Source organism: Lissotriton vulgaris, chromosome 7 (assembly GCF_964263255.1).
Source record: "Lissotriton vulgaris chromosome 7, aLisVul1.2, whole genome shotgun sequence".
Classification (NCBI taxonomy): domain Eukaryota; kingdom Metazoa; phylum Chordata; class Amphibia; order Caudata; family Salamandridae; genus Lissotriton; species Lissotriton vulgaris.
This window is the reverse complement of record NC_141695.1, coordinates 104665883-104692583: the sequence shown is the minus strand read 5'-3', so window position 1 is coordinate 104692583 and position 26701 is coordinate 104665883. Positions and strand designations below refer to the sequence as shown.

Sequence of the window (26701 nt, the reverse complement as noted above, 5' to 3'; positions counted from 1 at the left end):
CAACTCCAGTCCCCGTGGACACTAGGGAAGGTGTTGGATAGTAAATTAAACTTATTCCCTATCCTAGAGCGCCCCCCAGCGCAATGCGTTGCAATGGTTTGCGTTGTAAAAGTTGCATTGTAAAGGCACTGCGTGGTAAAAGTTGCGTTGTAAAGGATGTTCCCCTATAAAACTATGCCTGTTAAACATTACACATGTTTTATATACATTTTTATTTTGTTGTAGCTGGCTTGAAAATAATGTTTTTTTACAAAGGGGAAACTGTTCACTGAAAACTTGTAAGTAAAATACAGATCTATCCTGTTTGGGTATAACCAGTAAAACAGGCATTGGCAAAACCAATAGGTCTGGCATTGTCCGCCAGTTTTTGGGCAATTCTTCTTTTGTTTTGTCATTGTTTTTTTGCCAAACATTATATTTCAGGAAACAGACGGTTTTTCATCAATCTAAAAAACAAAAACCTTGATTTAAGGAAAAAATTGTTTTGTGTCTCAAAAAACACATTTTACTGTATACTCCCTGGCACATAAGCAAACTACTTTGTGTGTAGATAGGCTTGCTGTGAAAGAGTAACATTCGATAACTCATAGTAAAACCAGTCATTGGCTGAAGTTGGCTGAAACTTTGCCCCCACTGATGTGTCCTTCAATGGGTTGGAGAAAAATGTGAAAAGACACTACCACAGACAAAATGAGTACTGAGTCTCTATACCACCAAGATAATTCTCCCCTCGCCATGGCAGATGGCTCCAATGGGGAGGGGAGCATTGTCTTTATTATTTTCAAAAAGAAAATCCCGTTTTGGAATTTTCTTTGAAGTTAAAGAAAGAAAACTGGTTTGTGCAGGCCTCCATCAAGTTGACGGAGCCCTGTACCAAACGGAGAAATTCATTGACAGGAACAGCTGTGGCAACCGTTCCCGACAATGCTTTATAAATGACTGCCAACTTGGCAGTCATTTATAAATCTGGCAAGCTGTCCCTCCACCAGGGCGACAGAGTAATATTTTCCGTTGCCCTGGCAGAACAACTAGTCACCAGCCCCTTATGGCTTGGTTTATATACGGGTGAATGGCTTATTGTTCCGCCAGGGTGGTGGAGCAAATTACTTTGCTGCCCTGGAGGAAGTTCTATCTGACAGATTTAGAAATGACTGCCAGAATAAAAAACATAATCCCCCCTCACCATCGAAGTCATCTCCCATGATGAGGGGGGGGGGTGCATTATTTCATTTTTACTGTCCCTCTCCACCAAGGTTCACCTGGTGGTGATGGACAGTAAAAAAAAAACGCCTAAATGCCCACACAACTTAATTGGGTACATGAACATATAGCCAATTCTCTGACGGCCTTTATGCTGTTGGACCACCAGAGAAGTTTGGCTATGATGGAGATGGAGATGGAGTAGCCACTTTGGTAGCCAAACTTAAGGTGCCACCCCATCTTTACAGGGCACATAGACCAGTATGTTGGTGGGGAGTTCCCTCTACGTCAACAAATGAATCAGGCCCTTAGTGACTAAGGTGGAATGGGCCCCACAGTCAACAAGCTCTTTTGTTTACTCTCTTGTTTACTCCAATGTAGGTTACTTTGTGCAGTATGTAGATGTGATATACTCTTGATCAGGACCTACCAACTTTCAAACTTTCATTGGCCCCTAATTTCACCCTCTCAGGACTTTTGGTCTATCGACCACCAGGTTCGGCGTCCAAATGGTTGACCAATCTCTTAGATCTTATTGGCCCACTGGCGATGAAAACTGCCAACTTCACCATCCTAGGGGATATTAATTTACATCTAGAGGATGATAACTGTTCCCTGGCTAAAAGTCTGATTGGGACCTAGCCTCTCTTAACTTGATATTAAAAAATTCAGGACCAACACATCGTGCAGGCCATCTGTTAGACCCCATACTCTCAAATCTCAATAATATCAATATGCACCCTGCCTTGCCCTTGCCCTGGTCAGACCACTACATGGTCAAATTCACACTTCAGGATGAAATAATTAATAAAGATTACATCCAAGCACCAAATAAGTGCATTAGAAAATGGAAGCAAGTAGACATGGAGAGTCTTAATGCTTTCCTAGAAAATCACGACCCAAGGACTAAGCCCACAGTTCAGCAGCTTTCGACCTCAGTTCAGAGCTGGCTCTTAGCAGCCATCGATCACATTTTGCCTATAACCAAATTAAAACAAAACCCTCACCGATGCCCAGCTCCCTGGTTTAATGACACACTAAAAAATGAAAAAACTAGATGTAAAAATCTGGAAAGGCTATGGAGGAGATATTATTCCCCTGAAGATAAGTACAAATATAAAATCCAACTCACAAAATACCAAAAATTGTGTAGTATAGCAAGATCTGAATATGTCAGCACTAAAATCACAAATACACTGGAGCAATCAAAAAACACTTTTTAATTTGGTAAGGGAGTTGGCTGGTTCAAATACATCACAATCCCCACCAGATCTTAACAAAACGCAATGTGATCTTCTGGCCGCCTATTTCATTAATAAAGTTGACTTAATTCACTCAGATATAAATCAAGACCCCACCAAAACTCCCCCAGTAATACCAGCTACATCCAATGGGATACCTCCTACTCCCATTGGGGATACCAGCACGTTAGAGGGTCTCACCTCAGTGGAGGTGGCGGTTGTTACACTGGAAGAATGGCCCTTGTTAAATCCTGACACGGTCCAGAGTCTGCTCAAAACTATTAAATCAGGCTCACCGAAAGACCCACTGCCATGCACAATCCTAAAGTCACTCAGTAGCAATGTCGTTTCAATAATTACAGATCTTTTGAATTCATCGCTACTGGAAGCAACCGTACCTAGCGAATGGAAACATGCTATGATCCACCCACTCCTGAAGAAAGCTGGAGCTGACCCCAATTTGCCATCTAATTTTCGTCCCATATCTTTGTTGCCCACCTTTGCTAAAATACTGGAAAAGCATGTGCATCGATGCCTTACTGATTTTATTTCTACTCATGACCTACTCCCCTCTCATCAATCTGGTTTCCGTTCAGGATTCTCCACGGAGACCACTCTGTTGGGCGTTACTGAAAACATTCGCCGCATGGTGGACCAGGGTGAAACGGTAGCACTTGTGCTGCTTGACCTTAGCGCGGCATTTGATACCGTTTCACACGCTATCCTTGCCCAGACACTCTACTCCATAGGCATTCGAGGTAGGGCTCTCGATTGGATTAAATCACTATTAAAAGATTGAACATTTCAAATCTTTTCACAAACCGCTAGTTCAGACATCAAGTCATTCAAACATGGAGTCCCTCAGGGCTCAATCTTGAGCCCGTTACTCTTTAATATTTACATGAGCCCTTTAGCTAAATTAGTGGAGGAAACAGGACTTTTGATGTTCTCATACGCGGATGATTCTCATTTGCTCTTTTCTCTCTCATCAGCGGATGCAAGCACTCCCTCCGCTTTGCAACTTGTACTCAGAAATATCTTGATTTGGATGAATAGAAATTTTTTAAAATTAAACGGCGGAAAAACTGAGTTAATCCTGTTGGGAAAAAACAAAGAGTTATGGGACCCCCAGCACTGGCCCTCTGAAATGGGTACTCCCCCCATACCGGTCACAAATGCCCGCAATTTGGGAGTCATTATTGATGACTCGCTCAACCTCCACCAACAAGCGATAAAAACCGCTGCCACTTCTTTTGCCATCTTAAAGTGGCTAAAAAAGATATGCTGGATGCTACCGGAAAATTCTAAAAAAACCGTAGTCAATGCTTTACTGACATCAAGGCTCGACTACGGTAATGTTTTGTACCTGGGGGCAAATAAGGCCACTGTCCGCAGACTACAGACTGTACAGAATGCAGCAGCACGACTGTTATGTAAAATTCCATTCTCTACACCTACCACCAAATATATCAGGAAACTTCATTGGTTAAAGGTTGAGAACAGAGTCAAATTCAAAACCTTATGTTTTATGCATAGCATTTCTACTAACACGGCCCCTAAATATCTGCAGAACCTGGTGTGTCCCTACCGCCCCACCAGGACTCTGCGGTCCTCCACGGCAAATCATTTTGTAATTCCAAAATTCAAACTGGCGCGCATGGGTGGAAAGTCCTTCTCAGTTCTTGGACCATCTCTCTGGAACTTAATGCCACCGACACTGAGAACAGAGCTGAACTACGTAAAATTCAGGAAGGCCATAAAAACCTGGCTATTTAATATCTAGCATGCCATAGCTTATTACATCGGGATCTGTGGCGCCGGGAAACCCTTTGTTGGGTAGCTGTGCGCCTTATAAATGAAATAAATAAATAAATAAATACCAAAAGCAAGAGTTCAGGTATGACTATCTGATTGTATAGAATAATACATTAATGAATGGGTCCTTCCCAAAATTCACTCGAGCTTTGTAATTGGTAAGATGAATTGAATGTATAATTTGAATAAATAGGTATAATTTGGATATCAGAAGCCGACTACTTAAGTGGGAATACTTCTTGAAGTATTGTCAGCCATGCATGGTTGGGTTCCAGCTGTGCACTAGATGGGCAGGGAGCGCGGGGTGGGGCGTATCTCAGCTCTTTTGACTGTTTGCTTACATGATTCATGTAGTGCATTATCATGAATGTGCCACGTAGTATAAACATTGCTTCATGGTATTATTTGCATCAAAGGGAAATATTAGTAAACCAAAGATATATTTTTGTTTATTGTGTGCAGGTTTACCTTAGATCTGAACTGTCTACCCAGGCTTGGATTGGCCTTTTCGTCATACATGTTGGAAAACATTGGACCTGGGTAAATGGATCTACTCTGAATGGAAACGTGTAAGTGTTACTGGTTTGCTTACAAGGTCAATGTTCTGTAAGTTTGTGTAAGCCGAATTTTGCACCTACTCTCAACACTTTGGCTATGGCTGCCAACTAGAAACTGATATTTTTAAATGCTGACTGATAATTTTATTGGCTGATTTCATTCATCTGAACAAAATAATGACTTTAATTAATAAAATCCGTTCATGTACGTGGAAAAAGCAAGACTGAGAAAATGTAAACTACAGGGCTTATTTACAAGCTCCTTGCGCCACTGGTAAGTCAAGTGATGCACCGCTGGCACTACCTCCTGCTCCATATTTAGAAGGGCACGTAAAGCCACCCTGCATGGCTTTTCCTGTCCTTGTAAATATGGCCTCTTCTTACGTAACACTTTGTGTGAAAGGGGTGTGACGGGTGTTGCTGTGGGTGTTCCCACGCAACACGCATGTATTCTGCTGCTTTTTAAGATTTACAAAGTTCTGCAGAACACATAGAAAAAGGAAAACACCTCTTTTTATTTTTTTGTTATTTTTTTGTGTAGGATGGTACTCCTTCCTGCACAGGGTGCCTGAGTGGCGCATGGCAGACGATTGTACGCGAGCGCAGAGGAAAAGCACAGGGATGTGTTGTATAGTTGTAAATGACGCATCCATGTGTTTTGTGAGTCCTAGAGCATGGTGCAGCCAAGGGGCTTGCGGTGCCGCGCTGCTGCAATTTTTTGTAAATAAGGCCCTAAGTTTTCATGGCTTGTATAACTATTGGTAAATGTTATGAAGATACTAACATCGTTTGCCATATAATCAGTGGTGGCTAGCGACTTTTTAAAGTGGTGGGGTGAAAGACCTGTCCCGCACTGGCCTGAAAAAACAATTGAAACAAGCAAGCCTATATGTGCTAAAAGTGGTTTTGAATGTGGGTTCTCCTACGATATATATTTTTTTATAATATTTTATTTATTTTCTTACATTTTCAGTTGCAGAGACAGATTTGATCACACTGTATAACGTTTACCCCAATTTCCATTCCCCCTTTTCCTTTATAGAGCCTACTCGCTGTCCTACAAATACCTTAGATATGCACACTAGTTTGTAATTTATGTTCACTACTAACATTGACTTACTGCTTTTTTACAGTTAGTCTCAGGTGTTCCCTTGTTCGGCCTCCTCTGGTGTCTAGTTTAATCTCAGAGTCCTCAGTGTGCATAGAAATGGCAGGTTGGATGACTCGTCCTCTAAATAATGAATCAATGGTTTCCATACATGTTCAAATTACCTGTGTTCACCCATCACGCCATATGATATATTTTTACCATTAATGTCCACAACTTATGTGGCCAGAGAAAAAGATCTGGGGCACTTGTGCTTTTCCAGTGTACTGCACTTTCCTCTTCTGCTACCAAGAAGAAAAGCATAATTACTGTCCAGTTCTCCCTATAAATCCCTTCACAGTTCCTTGGTCAGAGACCCAGCACCTTGAAAGTTTTGAAAAACAAGTTGCAAAATGGTTCACTTAAAAATTCAGCATTTTTCAAAATTATTGGCTAAAAAACTATAGATTAAAAAGAACATTCACAAGGGGACATCTTGAAATATTCAAATACTCAAGAGTCAATGAACAGTAGAGAATTGTTTGCCTCAGCAGTAAATAATCACTTAATTGTATTCACGTTGACCAGCTCGATCAGTGCTACAAGTATTGTTTAGCCTATCTGCACACCTGGCGCAAGGATTCCCATTTGAAAAAAATAAAATTGACGTAAAGTTGGTTCTCATAAAATAGAACCTTCACTAGCAACGGCTTCTAATGCTGGGCGGAGAGACTCAGCCCTTCCAATTACAAGCATTATGTATGATAATTGCAAAAAGCAATTACCATCCAATTTACATTATAATGGATTCAGTCGGGGCAGATTTACAAGCCCCTTGCAACTCTTTTGCGCATTTTTACTGAAATGGACATCAGGCAGTTTTTCTTAGGCACAAGTGTTGGTGCATATGTGGCAGTTATATGTTGGCAGGTGGTGGTAGTGAATGTTAAGCAGCCTACGGGTTGACATGGTGCTGTTCCAGGTCTGCGATATTTTGAGGGGTGCTCACGGACCCCACACTAATAATGCGATGTACCATCACATTTTGGAACAGCCCCTGGCGTGTACAGTATCAGCCATATACTTCCGGGGGCTGCATGTCAATTGTTTACAGCTGTCTCTCACTACACCATCTTCAGAAGGTGGGGTGTGGTCAGCAAACATAACTGACCCCACTCAATGTATTCTGCTGGCGGAACCTACGCCTAGAAACTCTTGGTTACCTCTTTCAACATGGAAGTCTCATCTTATTCGAAGACCTGCGGAAGAGCACTGAATGGCGAAACACGATTTATTTAGGTATGTGCAACCTAGGAGTTTCTTATACTGGCTTTCATCCCATGACTGCAACTTGGTGCAAAGTGCATTTTTGAATGTTTTCATCAGAGCTTCTGTCAAAGGGGTCATAGGCAACATTTATGAAGTAAAAAATTCCAATAAGTGGGATTGCATTGAGAGCATTGTTGACAAGTGGTCAAGACGCTTAGGTGTCGGTGTCTCCTTCAATGGCATTTACCATAGTATTATGCTGTCACAGTACTTGCTTAATATCTCCTGTATTTAAGCTTATTACTTTAAATTCCTAAATGATATCTACTATACTCCCCTTCGTCTACTCAAATGGAGGTTCAGGCATACATCGGAATGTTTCCACTGTTTTATTAGGACGGCCGATACAACCCAAATTGTTGTCTCCGAACAGCATATTAAAAACTATTTGTATCAATGGTTTACTTATCTTGGCATCCTGACCAATGTTCCTATACTGTGGGAGGGCAGATTCAAACAATAGTCCAGCCATATTGAGGGGAGTATACTACTTAACAGTTGTAGTTGCATGGTTGGGAATTGCTTGAGAACGACTCCAGAAGTACCCGCCGGACATGCAGCATGGTGGCAGGAATTTATGGGTTTATGTGATATGGAGATGTCGATAGTTCAGTGTGACCCGCACCGTGCCTACTGGAGGATTATGCTTCTTCCTAGTTACGCTAATGATGAATTGCTATTAGGATGAATGTATGAGATTTGGGGTTAACTATACGGACATTTCCAATTGCAATTTCTTAATAGCGAATTTTTGCGATGTTCTATTGCAATCACCTACGTAACGTGTGTCTTACACATTTAGCAATTCCCAATGGGGTAACAATTGACCTACCGTATTAATATTCATGATGCAAGTCGCAATTTGCATTCCATTGGGAATTGCTAAAAACCGAGGGATGGTGGCCTGCTGGGGACAGAAGACAACCATGTCTGTGTTTGCTTTTAAATAAAGAAACATGTTATTTTTTTAAATGCTGCCAGTTTTTCTTAATGGAAAACAGGATGCATTTCAAAAACAAAAATTAAGCATTTCAGTTTCATTTTTTACGAGTAGGCAATGGTCCGTGGGACCACTACTGGCTCTCAAGAAACATTTTCACATAAATTCACAAAGGGGAAGGGGTCTCTTGGGAACTTAGGGGCCGATTAGGCTGGCGGATGGATTGCTCCCGCCGGCTGGCGGTAGCCACCGCCGACCCGGCGGGGGCAATCCGTCCGCCATCCCCACATAAATGACCCCAGCCACATTAAGATGGCGGGGGAGTCTGCGGCGAATGGCAAGACCGTCCGCCGCTTTTCCGCCGGTCGCCTTCGCGACCGGTGGAAAAAAGTGCTATGGTGCATTGCGCATATGGTGGCCGTGTCTGCGAGACACCGCCAACCATATTACGATGCCGGCGGTCTTATTCCTTTCCACTGCAGCATTGCCGCCTTGGAAAGGCATACGGTCTTTGCTTTGGGGGCCCGTTGAGGAAAGGTGCATAGAATTACTTTGCTTTAGTATCATAAAGCACTATTGTCAAAGATTGTCAAAGATTTATGTGGACATTTGATTAACTAACCACCACACCCATTATACATAAACACACATGAATTAATTTCTCATAGAGACTTCTAACTGCAGATTCCTCACCTTTGAATATTCCCTAGGCTTGATGCGAAAAAATTCAAAGGAGGTAGACCAACTTCATGCCAAGCTGTCTAAGGTTTTATTATTTGTGTTTTCCTGGCACAGACAGTGTGTGAGCTTCAGGTTCGCCCAGTTACCCTCCTTACCCTAATTTCGACCCTCACAAGCTGGTTCTTTGGATTTGTGCCTCCGTTTTTTACCAAAGGTGGTGACTCTTTTTTACGACGCTCAACCCATTGCTCTGCCATTGTTCTTAACTCTGCCTCATGATTACATCAGTTCGATCAGTAAAGGCTCATCGTTTGTACATCGATTGTGCCAAATAATTTTTTTTTTTTTGCGTGTTCATTCCACCATAGCCAAGGCTGTTGCCACTGCGCTGGCACATAAAGTGCCTATCCTGGACATTTGCCAAGTGGCTACATGAGTGTCACTCCTTAAATTCAACTACCACTACTGTCTGGACAGACAGGGCTGTAGAGATAGGCACCAAGTTCTGCAGGACTTTTTGATTAGAGCTAGTTCACAGATTCAGCTCTTTAGGGCATTGCTTTGTATCTGCTCTAAGGTGAGGAATCTGAGGCTATAGGTCTCTATCAGAGGAATTGGTAATGCTATTTCAGGCAATGCAGTATCGAACCACTAAATCCTCGCCGACTCTCCCATCCATTCTGTTCTGTAAACTGGACTGTTTCACCTAAAAAGATAGCAATCAAAGGTCACAACCAATTTCATTTTGGATCCGCGTTTGTGGGCGTGGAAGATTCAAGAAAGGAACTTATGTCTGCTCACATGGATGAAGCCCATATATGCCACATTCTTTTCAGCACGGATGACGTTGACGCAGAGTCACAGGCGCCACCACATTGCCCATGCGGGTACTGTTTGAATTTTTCTGGATACAATCTGATGCTGGGGGGAATATTCTAAGGTGTGGAACCAGTGATTAGATAAAGTCTCTACCAAAAGGGGTGTTAACAAAGTTAATTTACTTGTTCTCCAGCAATTTGAACAGTAGGTTTCTTTTTAAGGTCTCATTTCAGTTGTTTTTTTCCTACAAAATGTGTGCCCCATTGAGTTAAAAATGTCACCACAAGACTATTACACAAGTACCATATACATAAATAGCCCAGCAATGAGAAGGACCAAAATTGTAAACCAAAAAATGTGGGTTATAAAAAAAACTTGTGGGGAAATACCTGTGGGCATTTTACAAAGAATTGGAGTGGGGCAGCGCTGCAAGTCATTTTGCTGCACTGCCCTAGGCCACTTCAAAAGGACAGAAGTGCAGTGTATTAACAAGATACGGTGCAATCCTTTCCTTTCAACCGGTGCAAAAAATTGCAGCTATGTGCCAGGCTGTTATGCACATTGGTGCAAGGGTGTCTGTGTTTTTAGCAATATTGTTTTTGTGCAGGAGCACCTTCTGTCATATAGATGCTGCTTTTCTATATATTGTGTTAAGTTAGCATGAGTTTATTAAATGTTTAAACGACATATTTTCCTTTGGCTTTAGTTTGTACACGGCACATAATTGTTATTGTAGCTTTCAACCTAGACGAAAGATGTGATTTATTTGAGAATAATATGTTATTGCTCTGATATCTGTTGTGCCTGGTACACTGTCTGAACAGTGGGTGCTGAACGCTCTAGGAATAACCTAACACAAGGTTGCTGAGAGCCCTGATCCTCGCACAACTAGACATAACACAAATACAGTTGATGCCAACATTTGAGCTCTAAGCGGGTTTAAGATAGAGTTACAGGAAATGCAGAAACACACTTGGTTCTTCGCATGCAGAGAGCTGGTAGCTGATGATGTGATCTTCTCCTACTGACATTTAGAGGTATGGGCCCGCCCTGCTAAAAACCCAAATGAGACCTTCTTAGATATAATATAGTATGCTAAATAGGGTGCGCGAAATATAGGTGATACAAATTTCTATAGATTTGCATTATAATATGCTATCACCGTTTGCTTACTATGGATTAGTGACTATGCTGATAACTCTGATTTTTATAATATGTATTCTGGTATTATATAAGATACTGCGTTTGAGAACCTTGCATTGAAAAATAAATATTTCAAACTTGCACGTGTGTTCTTTTACTCCCCGTTGTGGTCTGAAATGATTATAGAGCGCAAGAGTGTTCATGTGTTCCACGATACCTGAGGTAACCCAAGTTCATGTTCTGGTTTGTCTAAGTCATTGGTCAGCTTGTTATGACCAATGAGACACTGTAGCTAGTTCGGTAAGGGGATTTTGGATACTAAGGTAAGTTTTGGGTCACCCTAATTCACTAAGGTTCTAGATCTCTATGCACAGTTCTGTGGGAGAACGGAAACCCTGCTACATGGCGCCCAACGGTTGGAGGTCTTATATCATGACACTCGAGTAGTATATCATTCAAACCTTAACCCCTTCATTCCCGTTTCCGGAAAACGGTGGTGTCGGAAAACCTACCTATTTTTGAGATAGGTCTTTTCAAGCTTGAATTTATCTAAAACGGTTTCTTTGAATTACTACCCAGTTGTGCTACAAAGTAATCTTTGTTTTTTCGATTTCCCGTGCTGTCATGGCTCAAGCCGTGGACATACCGCAGCATAGTCGCATTGCGGTGCGTGATCATTTGCGGACTTATGATGTACCTGTTGAAGGCTTGGCTGTGATTCTGGTGGTGAGTGCGGAACATGCTTACCCATACAAACTGTTTTATTCGTGGGTGACATTTCCGCCGGTGGACGCAAATTCTGGTGTGTTCCACTCGTACACTGCATCGCCTGTACCTGCTGAATATGCTCCGTACAGAGCACGGGAAGTTCCTATTGATGCTTGGCAGCATGGAATTTGGTTTGGTGGCGCCCTACCCCATTCTTTAACAGCTCCGAGATTAGGTCCTTTGTCCATTCCGGGCGTTAATTGGCCCGCTTTGGCTGGATTTACTCCTCATCCTAATCACGCAACTGGTAACTTGGCTGACCTTAGGCGACTTCATGTGGTCGCCATTGCTGTGATAAGGGCCCTTGTGCATTACACAAGTCGTAATGTTCAGGGGGCAGCCCCAGGAAATGCAGCCCTTCCGGCAGGGCGGGCTGGTTTGAAAATCAGTCCTGTCATGGTAAGTTCCGTTATGGGCATGAAGCCTCGGGATAAGGATGATTTTCCTTTCTGGTTTGCCGAGAAATTTGACCAGCTGAAGGCGGTGTTTCCTAATACGAATCCAGTTGAGAAACATCGGATTCTTACGCTTAGTTTGCTGAAAGATTTGGCCCCTGAGCTTGTTGGCTGTGAGACCTGGGGTAAGACGTTTGCCGCAGTATATTCGAGGTGCTTTGGCTCCCCGTCTGTGTCCAATCTGTCTACGGTCCTTAAACGTGTTCAGGATGATCACGGACCGGAATCGGCTGTTGAGTTGGGTATGCGCCTATGTGGCTCCTTTGATGTGGTTTGCGATCTGATCCTTGCAAATGTCAAGGGGGATGCTGTGAACTTTCAGATGGCTAACGCTTTGGCGCTGATTCCCAATGCCGAGAAAACTCCGACAGTTAGCGAGGATTATTGTGGCGGCTTATAATACTGTAGGTCGCAATAGTAAGGGTAATAAGCCTTTTTCTACTAAGGAGAAGAAGCAGCCCCAGGGACAAGCTTCGGAAACTGACGTTCAACCTAAGTCCAAAAATAAAAATTGGCCTAAAAAACAGAATCAGGGTAAGCAACAGCAACAACAACAAACACAGGTTTCTCGTCCTGCGTCTCCGTTGCCTGCGCAGTCGGAACGTGTTTATGATTTGCGCGATCGCGCAACGATTAAATCGCCTGAACGTTTTCAGGCTTCTGACCAACGCTCTCCTCGTTCCTTTCAGGACTCATCGGCTCCATCAACCGGTGGTGGAGGGGGCGGCAGGGGCCGGGGTGGCCAGCAAGGACGTGGTCAGCCCCGCCCGCGCAACGGTGCAGACAAGCAGGAGGGCTCTACGCCTCAGAGACCGCAGTTTGCCAAGAAGAAAGTCGCAGCCGAACGGCGCATCGATATGCCCCAGATTGTGAGAACGCGGCTTTGGAATCTGACGTGGGCTCTGACCTTGCTGGACAGCGCGGCGGACATTACCATAGTGAGAGAGGCCCTCCGTCCACTACTGAAGGTGACAGCGACTGACACTTATGTTGTGATTGAAACAGCTGATACAAGAGTTGCTCCCCCTGATAGACTTTTTGAAATTGTCCTGTTAATTGAAGGTGACATACAGCGAACCATAAAAGGGGTATTTTGGGAAAATCTTTCATCTACTTATGACATTTTGCTTTCGGAGGCTGACTGGCCCCCACCTTTTGTGCTCGCAGCTCCGAGAGGGGAGGAGGTAATTCTCCCCAGTTTCGTGAACACTGTTTCGAGAGTGGAAGCACGGCATTTTGCAGAAGAGTGGGCTCTGGCGCTTGCGCCGGCTGTGTACCGCAATCAATGTGGCTGGGATAAATTGTCTCCAAGCCACGAGATTCCTTTACGGTCTCAGCCGCAGCCTCAACCTCAATATCCCATACGACGTGAAGCCAAAGCTTCAGTCGCGGCTATCCTTGAACAATTGGAATATCAAGGTGTGATTGAAACGTGTGTGTCACCGATGAATAACCCCCTTTTTACTGTAAACAAGCCTGACGGCTCATATCGTTTAGTTTTGGATTACCGGCATTTGAACTCGCATTGCCGTAACTGTGCAGTACAGAATACTCACGGCTCTGCCCTAGTGAATAGTCTTGAGCGTAAACGGTTCAAAACCACGCTTGAAATTTCCAATGGTTTTTATGCCCATAAATTGGATGGTCTAAGTTCCCAATGGACATCCTTTACATGCGCCGGTGTGCAAAAAATGTTTTGGCGTCTCCCAATGGGCTATAAGAATAGTCCTGGAGTTTTTTCCGCCCGCATTATCTCTCTTTTGGAGAGGATCGACCCAGTTGCTTGTTCGTATGTGGATGACATTTATCTCACAGACGACGAACTTTGGGAGCATCGGTGTCGAGTTAATAGCATAATTTGTAACTTTGCAGACATGGGTTACAAGTTTAACTTTGCAAAATCACACATTGCAGAGTACACAGTGTTGTTTCTGGGCTACGAGCTAAACAACGAAGGAAAGGTGTTGGCTCCTCATTTCCTGGAGAAGTGCGCACAATTGGGCTCTCCGACAACGCTGAAAAAATTACAGTCTTTACCGGGCTTCTTGAATTTTGGGAGGACTTACATTCCGGAATATGCCCAGCGCATCAAGCCTTTGTATGCTTTGATACAACAATCTTTTTCCAAATCATGCTGGTTGCCTGAGCATTCGGCTATTCTGCAGTCTTTGCAAGCTGATTTGCTCGCTTCTGAATACTTACAGACTCGTGATAACCAAACCAACCTGGTGATAAGAATTAACCCTGGGACGGTGGGATTCACGTACCTGACTTTTAATGAGGGAGATACAGTACCTATTGCTTACAAGTCACACTTGTACACTTCGGCTGAACTACGTTTTTCCACTGTGGAGAAAGTTTTGACGGCTGTGCAGATGGCAATTCTCAAGGAACGTGCCCTGTCACAGGGAAAACGCATGTTGGTTGTTACCCCGTGTCCTGCCTTGGAGGCAGTTACGAAAGCAAGTGTACCAAATTCCAAAGCTTTGCACCCTCGGTGGATTCAGTGGGCTGCATCCTTGACATCCCAGGATGTCACGTTTATTTTTGACGCCACTTTACGGTCGCAGGAGTATTTACAGTATGAATTTGTTCATCCTGCTCCTTTAGCAATGCGGCCGTTGGAGGATTTCCATTGCATCATTTACACTGATGGTTCGGCGCAGGTTGCGCATGGCTCTAAACATGCCTACGTTTCCGCGTGCGCCATTGTGGTCGGTGCCATGGTGAACGATGAGTTCAAGTCCAGTGTCGTGCACACGCAGACGCTTGGGGACTGCACCGCACAATTAGCAGAGCTTCGTGCTCTGATGCTTGCATTGGAGTACACAGATCCCTTTGTGACGACTTTGATCGTAAGTGACTCTTACTACTGTGTCCAGTCTTACAATGAAAACTTGTTCTTTTGGATTCAGAATGAGTTTCGTGATTCCAAAGGTAGCACAATAAAACATAAAATGATCTGGGTCTGAGTGGCAGAACTCAAAGAGAAGTTGTCACTCGTGTTTGTGATTCATACTCTTGGCCATCAGCGCGTGGGAGTCCACGCTGTCGGTAATTCTCTTGCTGATGAAGCAGCGAAGTCAGCAGTATCGAAATACTTAGTTGCAGCAGTCACAAGGTCCAAAAGTAAAATAGATGATGCAGGGGTGTGGAATTTTATAAAATATCTTCTTGTCCGAAGGACAAAATGTTTCAGAAATCTACTTGTCCTTTAAAAAAATCTACTTGTCCCATTTGGTACCAAACAATGAGGTTTCAATTTATGACTGCATTCTCATATAAGAGTTTGGATAGCAACCTTTCTGATTATGTCAGGGCTCATTTTACTACATTATTAGAGACAGCGGTCCCGGTCATGGGAAATATAAGAACATATCCACAAAACTGCAATCAGCGTTTGGTGTACTATTGTCCCAATGGAACGGATTACATTTATTTACTTTTTCAATAAACACGAAAAAACATACAGTAACATATAGTGAGCAAAACGTAAAGGGGTTCTGGAAATCAAAAGATTTCCTGACCTCAGGCATGTATTAGTAGGGTGACTTTTAAGTGATACATGGATTACAATAGTCACGATAAAAGAACATCTTGCACTCCACATAAATCAAAAGTTGGAGTTAAGATGTAGTTGTCAACGTCGTTTTGATCCCCAACAACGGTTATGGGATCATCATCACAACAGGTCAATCTAAATGCCTGCGAAGTGAGTTATGGTAGGGGAGAATGAGAGAGCGAATGGAGGGGGGACGGGAGGGGAAAAAAGGGAATGAGTGAAGTTAGGGAAGAACATAGGAGTATGCCAATAAGAATTCTTAAAACACAAGCAAGGGTGATGTTAGTATAAGCATAACATTTTACATCACTATTTATATTCTTACTTTGCTCTGTTCATGCCACCTTTGATTGTACAGGACTCTCAACACACTAGGTTTTATGTAAAATATTTGAATATTCAGTCTCTGTTTGAGTGAGCTCTGCTCACGGTCATGGTAAGCCTCTGAATATATCAGCACTTTCATTATATTGAAGTTCACTGCCCTAATTGTATCAATGCTCTCTTTCTAGTCAGAGGAAGAGACTAGTGGACCACCCTGACAATTATATTTGTAAACATTCACTCATTTTCACAAAATGTTACTGTAAATAAACTTAGATTCTACTTCCAGTCCAGTGCCTCAGTTACCAACTGAGGATCAAGGAGACTGCCCCTGTCTTACACTATTCACATTGTAATTTGTGGACAGTTCCCTTCATCTCACTCTAGCTTGGTTCCCTGGTTTGCTAGAAATGTGATCATATGCCAAGCACTATATCCGTATCCAATATGTAGACTTCCATAGTTTGGCAAGAATTTGTAGGCAATCTAGTTCCAGAGTCAAAATGTAAGCTATCAATACATGTACGTTTGGCTTAGACACACAAAGATTGTGTTTGTACCTATAAAAGTATTCACTAGCAAAAAGAGTTGTTTTTTCTAGACCTGGATTGCAGTGCAAATGTGTGCATGCGTGCAACATACATAGTTTAACGGCACCATAAAGTCCTCTCTAACCCCCTCTGCACCCTGAAAAAGGTAATACATTATATGTTTGTAAAGAGTGTGTTTACGAACATGGAACTGTTGTAGGTTTCCAGGCCAACTTATGTAAACGCTTATGAATTTCTGAAAGTCCTAATTCTGCGCCCATGCAATTTAATAGATCTTGGATGCACATTTGTTACATTCTTTTATGAGTGGGATCCCTAATTATTTTTCTTTCAGTAGTTTTACTTTGATTTGCCTTTATTTTATTTTTAAAATATTGACATGCACCAAAGGTGATGTATTAAATGATTCCTTATTGCAATGGTAGTTAATGTTTTCAAACTCTGCATTGTAGCTTTCTGCACACTACAACCATTTTTAAGTTGCAAATATTTTGCTCTCTTCATCGCTTTTTCAAGGAGCACATTGTTTGGGGGTACATTGTCTGTTTTCAAAATAAAATCACCAGTCTTGAGTTCCATTCTTCTTTATACACTTGCACATAATAAAGGAGCCTTCTTTAAGCTATACACATAGCCACAACTTGTAAATGTATCAGACCATGCACACCTGCTTTCATTGGATCCCCTATCAGTAATGCAAGCGGAGATTCCTGCTGACTGTGTTTGAATGTATCTGACTTGAATTCTCTGCTCGACTGAACTTTAATGCACTTGACCCATGAACATGTTACACAATTTTGTTTTAAACATTAGCACCCCGACAAGCCGAATTAACTGTGGGCGACCATACCTCTAGCAAACAAATGCAAATGTGTCACTATATTATTTCCCTAAGAAACTACCAATTTGTTTCAGAGGCGATGGGGGGATTTGAGGAAACCAGCAAAAAAAAATGCATCAATTAGAAAACCCCGAAGACGGGCCATTTAACAAACTATTAAGGTACTATGGTTAAAGCAGGCACTGACTTGTCATTGAAGATGTTAAGAAAGGTCATGCCTTTCACATCAATTTACTTATTTGCCTCTTCCAAGTCATACCATGCAGATTTCATGCAAAGTAAAGCTCAAACTCCACACAGCTAGTGTTCTGCATAGCTCCTGAACAACCCACTGGCATGACACACCTCATCTCTAGAACAACTTATATCCTCTATAGTGCATCTCATACACTTTATACCTTCAATTTACCAATTCCCTCATGCACTATCCCTTCCCCTTACATGAATCATGCACAGCACTGTTCATACCTATTATACAGCTCATGTACTGCACAGGTCACTGTAAAGATCATACGCAGTGTAGCTCGGGTACCATGTGGATCTCATGTAAGACATAGTTGAGCCTTGCATTACCATTGTTCCTAGCATCTTCAGTATAGTGCACAAATCAAGCTCTGCACAGGCCACGCTTGCACAGCTTATTCCATTTGCACAGGTAGTATCCTCTATGTGATGAGTGATAGGAAGGTGGGGTTCTTATAAAAAGAAAAGATTATGGTGTGTGATTTACAGTCGTACTCTGCTGCTAAGTAAACGGAAAAGCCCGTTGATGGTTGTATTCAAGGGAATAGCCATAAAGTTAAAATACCCCCCACTTTGAACAATACTCTGACAGCACCAAGCAAGTGATGTAAGTGAGCTCAAACCTCCCTAAAACTCCTTTGTCACTTCCATCCAAGCATCTGTCCATTATTCTTTCATGCTACATCTATCTGCTCATGTCCATTTCACATTTCCATTCTGTCATTCATTCTTTCATTCATTCACTCTTCCCCGTTCCATCCATCCATTGGCTATTCCATACATCTACCCATCTGTTCTCCCATCCACAATCTATGCACGCATCCATCCACCCACGCATCCATCATTTGACTTGCCCATCAATCAATAATGCCTTCCAGCCATCAATTTTTCCTTTTGCCATTCATTTATTCATCCATCCGCTCAGATTTTCATTTACTTTGCCATACATCCATCCTCACAGATTTTAATTTACTTTGCCATACATCCATCCTCTCAGATTTTAAATTACTATGAAATCCTTCTATCCATTCAGACTTTTATTTATATTTATTTACTCGTCCATCATTTTACCCACCGATCCATCCATCCATCCCTCTCAGATTTCCATTTACTTTGTCAACCTTTCATCCACCCAGCTACACATTCTTTCACTCACATACACAGAGCAACCCATTCTCTTACCTATCCATCTTTTCACCCACTCATCCACCCATCCCGTCCCCAAATATCCATCCACCCTTTCACACCCATCCACCCTTTCACACACCCATCCACCCTTTCACCCACTCATCCATCCTTTCACCCAATCATCCATCCATCCTTTTACCCACTCATCCATCCATCCTTCCATCCACCCATTCATTCACCCACTCATCTATCCTTTGCCCCTCTTCCATCCTTCACTCCCTTTTCTAGCAACCCATCTTAAATTTCTTTTAGTTAATCATCTCTTATATGCCAAGTTGTAGATGAAAGGCCCATGAAAACTCACCTCTGCTGTAGCTGCTGTAGGCAGGGTTTCACTATGCCTCAGGTTTTATTGGTGAGGGTCCCTTAATCAGTAGATTTAGCTTTAGAACCTCACAAGCTTTCAATTCACTAAAACTTTAAAAAGTGTTGTCAAAATCCTATAAAATAATGCGCCCATGCTCACAAACACACGCATAAAAAAGTTTAGTGTGGTATTTTATCAGAGCTCAGTCCACTAAGTAGGAGAGTCAGCAACAGCGTGGTAAAAATATAAATATAAATGCTTAACTCGCATTTGTAAAGATGAATTTTCCATAAACTTAATGTTATAATATTGTGCGAGGCCCCACATCAAAAAGTGGATTTTGACAACACTTTTTTGACGTGGGGCTGGGCACAATATTTTTTCGACCGTCAACGTTTATGGAAAATTCAACTTTACAAATGCAACTTTTATCATTTATATTTTACTACGCTTTTGCGGCCTCTTACCTAGTGGGCTGAGATCTGACAATAGCTCCGATGATCACATTAATAGCTACAGTGGGAGGGGGTTTGGGGGGGAGAGCATCCGCGATCTCGCTGCTGGTGGTGATGGGCCATGTGCTTTACACCAAGGGCAATGACCTCTGAAGGAAGGGGCCACCGAGGCAGGCTTTGGGGAGCGCAGAGACTCGGAAACACAGGATTATTGTGAAAGGCAGTACTTGCGCATTCTGCTTGCAAGCAACAGTGACGGACCTAAATGCTTTCAGAGTGCAATTGTGAGTGGCAGCCTTCGTGCTAAATGAAACCGTGTAAGCAGAGAGATTTTTTTTTCTTTTCCAAAAGCGTAAGCCGGACCAGCCCTGCAACCTTCAAAGAGATGTCAGTGCCTTGCGCTGTGCTCAGAAAGGAGGAAAACACTTCTGTGCATTGTCAGTGAAGCAAAGGACTATTAAGTCGTACAAAGTTATCATTAACTCGGCACGCAATTGGAAGCAGCTTAGCAGGATTTTGAGAGTTCTGTTCTGGGAAAGGTTTCTGCTGCAGGAAGTTGAGCCTACTTGTCCGAGGGACAATAAAAACATAAAAACTTGTTGTCCCTGGCAGCAAACAATATGTCCTGGGCGTCGGGCGATATGAATTCCCCACCCCTGTGATGACATCTTGGCGGCTGTTGCTGCCACTGAGAAGGGAGGTAAATATCCTACGGGGTTCCCTTCGAAGTACACATACCACTTAAGTCCCGATAAGGTTCCTTATGTGAAAATTCCTGATGTTGGTGAACGTTTAATTCCCAACTCGGATCGCAGGGCTGCTTTAATTACAGCGGCTCATGAAGGTGTGGCATCTGCGCATGCGGGCGTCTCAGCCACTGTAACACAGCTACAACAGAGGTTCTGGTGGCGGGGACTGTACAAACAGACGCGCGATTATGTCCTTCAATGTGACATTTGCCAGCAGATTAAACCTTCAACTGCTGCGCGTCCGCCTCAGACACAGTTGTATATCTCTAATAAACCGCTTGGTTGCGTTTATTTGGATCACTGCGGTCCTTTTTCTTCTGATACTGCTTATAAGTACATCTTAGTAGCAGTTGATTCATGCACACGCTTTGTGTGGGTATAGCCACATCGGAGCGCTGATTCACGGACTGTCATTAAGGATTTGCGAGTCTTTGTAGGGATTTTTGCCTGTGGTACCTTCCATTCGGATCAGGGTCCGGCTTTCGCCTCTAAGGCGTATAAGGATGCTATGGTTTCGATGGGGGTCCAAGTCAAGTTTTCGTCCCTGTACAGACCTGAGGGAAACAGTGTAGTGGAACGAATGAACCGTGACTTAAAGCAATCTTTGACAGCTCGAGTTATAGGCAATGGCAGAAACTGGTTGGCCCACCTCAATGGCGTGCAGCGTGCGCTTAATAATCTCCCTAGAAGGTCTCTGGGTGGGCAGACCCCGTACGAAATGCTCTTTGGTATCAAGATGTATGTCCCTGACCTCGACGGTCTAGACTGCAAGGCCCAGGCCGCGGCCTTTGACGTAGATGAACATTGCAATGTTTTACAGGATCTACAAAAGACCAGAGACAGTTTAGCAAAGGAACATTTGCCCTCCACATCGGATGATGCATTGCAGATCCCGGTAGTTGGCTGGCTACCCCAAGTTGGAGAACTGGTTTGAGAGAAGATCGTTAACAAGAAAGAGTTTGGCCCCTCGTATCGTGCACCGGTTCGAGTTCTTGGAGTGAAGGGCACAAGAACAGTCGTATTATCACCACTTCCAGGTCGTAAGGAAAACAGATTTATCTCAATTGACAATGTCAAGGCTCACAGGGTGGCCGATTCTTCATAGCATGACACCGGCTGTGTCCTGTCCTTCCATGGTGAGGCACTCTGTGCTGGCTATTACTTCTGGTGCAGAACCGGAGGTATCCCTCGAGATGCCTGCAATTTCCAGTCCTTTATTAAGTACTTTCCCTGTTACTAGTATAGATGAACTTGACTACACCTATCCACCTGATTTGTCTATGCCCGATTTACAGACTCGATTGGCCAGGGAATCAAGATTCTCCTTTGACTCTGTTTCAACACATTCGAAGAAGCCCTCACGTTTAGCAACATATGTCACGTTATTTAAAAAACATTTTTTGATTCCTCCTTGGACATATATTTGGCTGGTGCTTTTTTCGTTTTATCTTTTTATGTCAATTGGTGTTATAACTTTCCCCTTTTTTCATGACCCGCATTTCTTTCTTTCCCTGTCCCCTTTCCACCCCTCCCTTTCTTTTCCCCTTGGTCTATTCCCTAGGAAGGTGAATTTGAACGTTGATCACTGTGGTACTGCGCTACCACTTTGCTTTCAGAGGAGCATGAAACTGGTCTATGAATATGAATAAACTTGTTCTTTCGCACTTACCTTCTGTGGACTGCATTTCTTAACAATTTGGCGACGAGGGTCCTAGCCGTGAGGGGGACGGCACCAGTTTCACCCCCGCCTTCTTCGACTCCTCTGATGCAATTTTCGTCTCTGTTTATGTGAAGATTCCTGGGCGCTACGTGGGTGACACCTTTGAAACTTTTTCTTAAATTCATCTGGGGACGGTTCGGTTCCTTCTACCTTGCTGGGCCTCCCGACTGACCAGCTTGTTGTATTTCCAGCTGGAGCTTCAGGTGTTTCTTCATCGGTTTTTGGGTGACATCTCTCTTCATCCTCTTGTTCCCTGGTGTTCCAGTGAGCTGTTTTCAACGGAGGTGGCATTTTTCTTCGCGCTCTGGAGGAATTTCTGTCAGCGTTTGGTTCTTGAGGAGATCATCGGTGGCAATCCATTGCTGAAGAGTGACTCTTCCTTCTTCTTCGCGCAGTACTGTCTCCGGTGCATGAGTCCGGTTTCTTCATCTGTCATCCCGGTCCTGCGCAGTGTGCTTCTGAGGTGGTGTCTTTCTGAGGATCGTTTGTGCGCAAGTGCAGGTTCCCGCGCACAACTCTGGTCTCCTCAGCGGGAATTCCAGTCCTGCGCAGTTGGTTTCTGGGGCAGTGTTTTTTCTCTCGATCAGGCATTTCCCTCGCTACTGCGCAAGTGCTGTTTCCCGCGCACTACTCTGGTCCGGTCCTGCGCTGTGTGTACATAAAACAGCGTCTGGCAAGAGATCAGGTATTCTCTTCGTTGATGCCCTGATGCTGTTTCCCACCCACGAATCTGGTCTCCTCAGCAGAGATCCTGTTCTGCGCGGTGAGTTTAAAAAAAACAGCGTCTTGTAAGGAATCAAGCATTTTCTTTGTTACTGCGCATGTGCTGAAGTCCGCGCTCTAACTTGTTCTCCTCAGCTAAGATTCTGTCCTGCGCAGTGTTAGTCTAAAGTCGGCATTTTAAGTCATTTCATCTGTATGCCGATTCTGGAGGCTGGAATGCACATTTCTCTGAGGTAGTGTTTTCAGTCGCTAAAACAACGCTGTACCTGGAATTTCTTATAACTTTCCAGTTCGAAGTAGTTTCATTGCTGCACCAGCATTCTTCTATCCAAGAACTTTTCTACAGACTTCTAAAGATACTCCACAGGATGTACTCAGCAAACGTGTTTTGACTTTATGTGCATAGTTATTCTAACTAACATTTCTAGGAAAATATATGGATTTCTTCATTGAAAGAGAAAGTTGAATGCCTATTCTCCTTGCCTCTGTAGAGTTACCTTCTTCTTCTCTTCAGGCCTTTTCTTCTCTTTCTTTACCTCTTCTTTGCATTTGGTTTTCTTTCTCTGTATTTTTCTGGCTCTTTCTCACATTTTCTTGAAATTATACTCTTCTTGGTCTTTCTTTCCATATTTCTTGTGCGATTTACTGTGCTTTACATCCTAGTTACTCTCTCAAAACAATGTCAGTAACAAACATGAGTCAACTTCGTCCATTCCTTAATGAGGAAGGTGAACCAGATATACCTTGGGAGCAATGGATAAAAATGTTACACTCCTATTTAATTGCAATAGGTGGGGAAAAATTCTCAGCAGTTAGAAAGCAACATATCTTGCTTCACAATTTAGGTACACAAGCTAGAAAAGTGTATGAGGATCTGGCTATAGGTGAAGAAGAGGGAGGTGAGGGTGATGATGATGTTTTTACCACAACATTACGCAAATTAAGTGCTCACTTTAAAGATAAAATAAATGTTGTGCTGGAAAGACACACATTTTTAAGGGAGCTCAAAGTAAAAATGAAAAAGTTACCAATTACATTGCTGCGTTGAGAGGTCTTTCTGCAACTTGTGAATTCGGGGCACTTACAGATTCTCTTATTAGAGATCAACTTGTTCGTTGCACGAATGACCATAAGGTGCTAGAAAGATTATTAACAGTTAATCCTGGTTTAGAAGAAGCTATTAGCATTGCGAAGGGCATAGAGCATACAGCATTTTGTGTCAAAGAAATGAAAATGAACAAATCGGGTATATATGATGAAAGCAATGTTAATGAAATTAATGATGTGGAAGGAGTGTTAAAGATTACAAAAGTAAATACAGCAACCAAACCCAAAGTTTTGAAAGATCAAATTAGATGTTTCCGGGGCGTGGCTTCGAGGGCGACGATGGCGGATGCGGCTCTGTAGAGCTCCTGCCGGCCCGATCCTTATCCGCTAAATTATCCTTGCCCTACACCCTCTTCCCCCATCTCTACTAGTGCAGGAGTTTACTGGAGTCTGGTGGATCCCGGTGGTGTGGTTCCTGGAGCTCCGGACGCCCGCTGGCGCGACCATCGGGAGCCGTCCATGCTGGGCCTACCTGCCGCGTGGTGAGCCGGGGCCTCGATTTTTCTCCTGCCCGCCGAGAAGCCCTGAGGCCGGCTGGGCGTCATCCATCTCAGTCCGCGCCGCCGGAGCGGAGTCACTGGAGCCGAGAGACTGGGGCTCGTGACCATACCCTGTGGGGTGCGGCCCCGACGCATTGGTGGTGTGGACTGGAAGTGTATCCTGATCATCCTGCCCTGACGCTCTCGTGGGGCAGCGGCGTTTCCAGGGACGGAAGATCTGGTGGCGCCAATCCGGCGATTCAGCCTTGGGCCCTTGCCTGGTGGTCCCTGCGCCTCGGCGGAGTGTGCCCCCTCCCCCTGGGACTGGTCTATCTCTTGGCGTACTGGACCCGAGGAACAGCGGTGCCGTGGACGTCCCATCTGCTGCCTGTTTCCGTGGGGTGACCCATAGCGAGTGTCTCTCGCCAGACTACCCTGCTGTGGCTGCTACCTTTCGTCTAGACCTCCCAACCCCGTTCCCATCTACCCTTCCTCTGAACTCCCCACTTCATCCACCTCCAATTCAGCAGAAGTAGAGGGTATCTTGGTTAATGCCCACTCTCTGATCAAGAACAGGGTTTTGTTCAAGGAGATGGTACTGGACAGAACGCCCATTTTAGTATTTGTGACCGAAACCTGGGCTAAGGACTCCTCTGAACCTGATCTAATAGAGGCCGTTCCGGAAGGTTATTGCCTGGCCAGACTCGATAGGCAGAGACGAGTGGGAGGGGGGATAGCGATCCTTTATAAAGATCACCTTCAATGTCACACTGTACCCCTGACTGACTTCCCTGACAGTTTTCAAGCTTTTTACTTTTCAATAAAGGAAGAACAACGCCCCTTCTTCAACGGTATTCTAATCTATCGTCCCCCCGGCTCGAGAACACACTTCACGCACCACCTTCTCCAATCTCTTGAACCTTACTTTGGCCAAGATAATTTTTCCATCATGGGTGATTTTAATTACCACCTAGAACGGCACGACCTCTCTGACACCTCCTGTCTTACCGAGGCCCTACAATCCTGTGGGCTTATGCAACGTGTCTCGGGAGCTACCCACCGTGCAGGACACACCCTGGATGGCATTTTTTCCAATGATCCTCGCTTGACTATCAAGGATCCGATTCATCTTTCCTGGTCTGACCACCTGGCGGTCCCTTTTCTCCTGAAACACCACAGGGTAAATTCCCTTAAACTAGCAAACCATACAACAGAGATTACTAGAAATTTCAGGAATATTAACAGCAACTCCTTCGTGCCCTGGGCTGCAAATCTTGCCATCACCGGCCCACATAGCGTACAGACTGCAGTCGCTCACTTTGAACAGGTCACGACCGAGGCCTTGAATCAATTGGCCCCAGAACAATCCCGACGCCGCGCTAGAAAGAGACCTTCTGCCCCCTGGTTCTCCGACTCCCTTAGGCTTCTTAGGCAAGAAGTAAGGAGAATGGAGAGACTATGGCATGCTAGCTGGGACTTCAAAAACAAGGATGCGCATCGACTTCTGGTTAAAAAATACAAGGCGGAAATCTTGCAGGCTAAACAACAATATCTTGCAGGCTAAACAACAATATTTTGTGACTGCGACTGCAAGTCCCTGACCCTGTCATCCCTTGGCAGGACCTTTGTGATAAGATCGCCTCCTTTTTTCACTCTAAAATCCAGGATATTCACCTAGCCCTTGAGGAACAAAGAGCTGTTCTCAGTGCATCTATACCTAGTGTAGAGATGAGTCTAACCATCACCGAAATCTCCACTCCTTGCACCCTGGACACCTTTCCCTCGCTGGCCTTACAAGATCTTGAGCTTTTGTTAGCCAAGACTAAGTCTGGATCACCTTTGGATTCCTGCCCTCTGAAGGTCATTAAACAGTGTAGGGACACCCTCTTACCTCCCTTGGTGGAGATAATGAATCTTGCCATCAGAGATGGTACCTTCCCTGCAGAGTGGAAGAAGGCGGTAGTGAAACCCCTGTTGAAAAAGGCCTCCTTGGATCCGGGGGTCTTAAAAAACTTCCGGCCTATTTCCCTACTCCCCGCCCCTGCTAAGATGCTTGAGACACATCTCAACAAACATCTTGCTGCCTTTGTTGAAAGCTCCGGATACTTAGACTCCTCCCAGCATGGATTCAGAAAAGAATTTAGTACTGAGTCAGCCCTCACCATCGTACTTGACAAGATCCGTACATCAGTAGATGAGGGCCAGACATCTCTCCTGGTCCTGCTAGATCTAACGGCGGCTTTCGACACCCTCTCCCCCTCGGTACTTACATCACGGCTGAGGGAGGTGGGGGTGAAGAACGCAGCTCTTGATCTCCTGACCTCCTTCCTCACGGGGAGGGAACAAAGAGTCAAGCTTGGGGATTTTCTATCTCCATCCCGTCCTGTGCTATGTGGGGTTCCTCAAGGGTCAGCCCT

General features: G+C 44.0%; 1 protein-coding gene across 1 annotated transcript in view; it reads left to right on the top strand.

Moving 5' to 3' along the window:
- LOC147700914 (killer cell lectin-like receptor subfamily B member 1B allele A) overlaps nt 1-26701 on the top strand; it is a 382529-nt gene that overhangs the window by 177948 nt on the left and 177880 nt on the right. The window contains exon 5 of the mRNA XM_086929771.1: nt 4719-4825. Within this exon, the coding sequence (XP_086785897.1) occupies nt 4719-4825 (107 nt within the window). The remainder of the gene's footprint in view (nt 1-4718; nt 4826-26701) is intronic.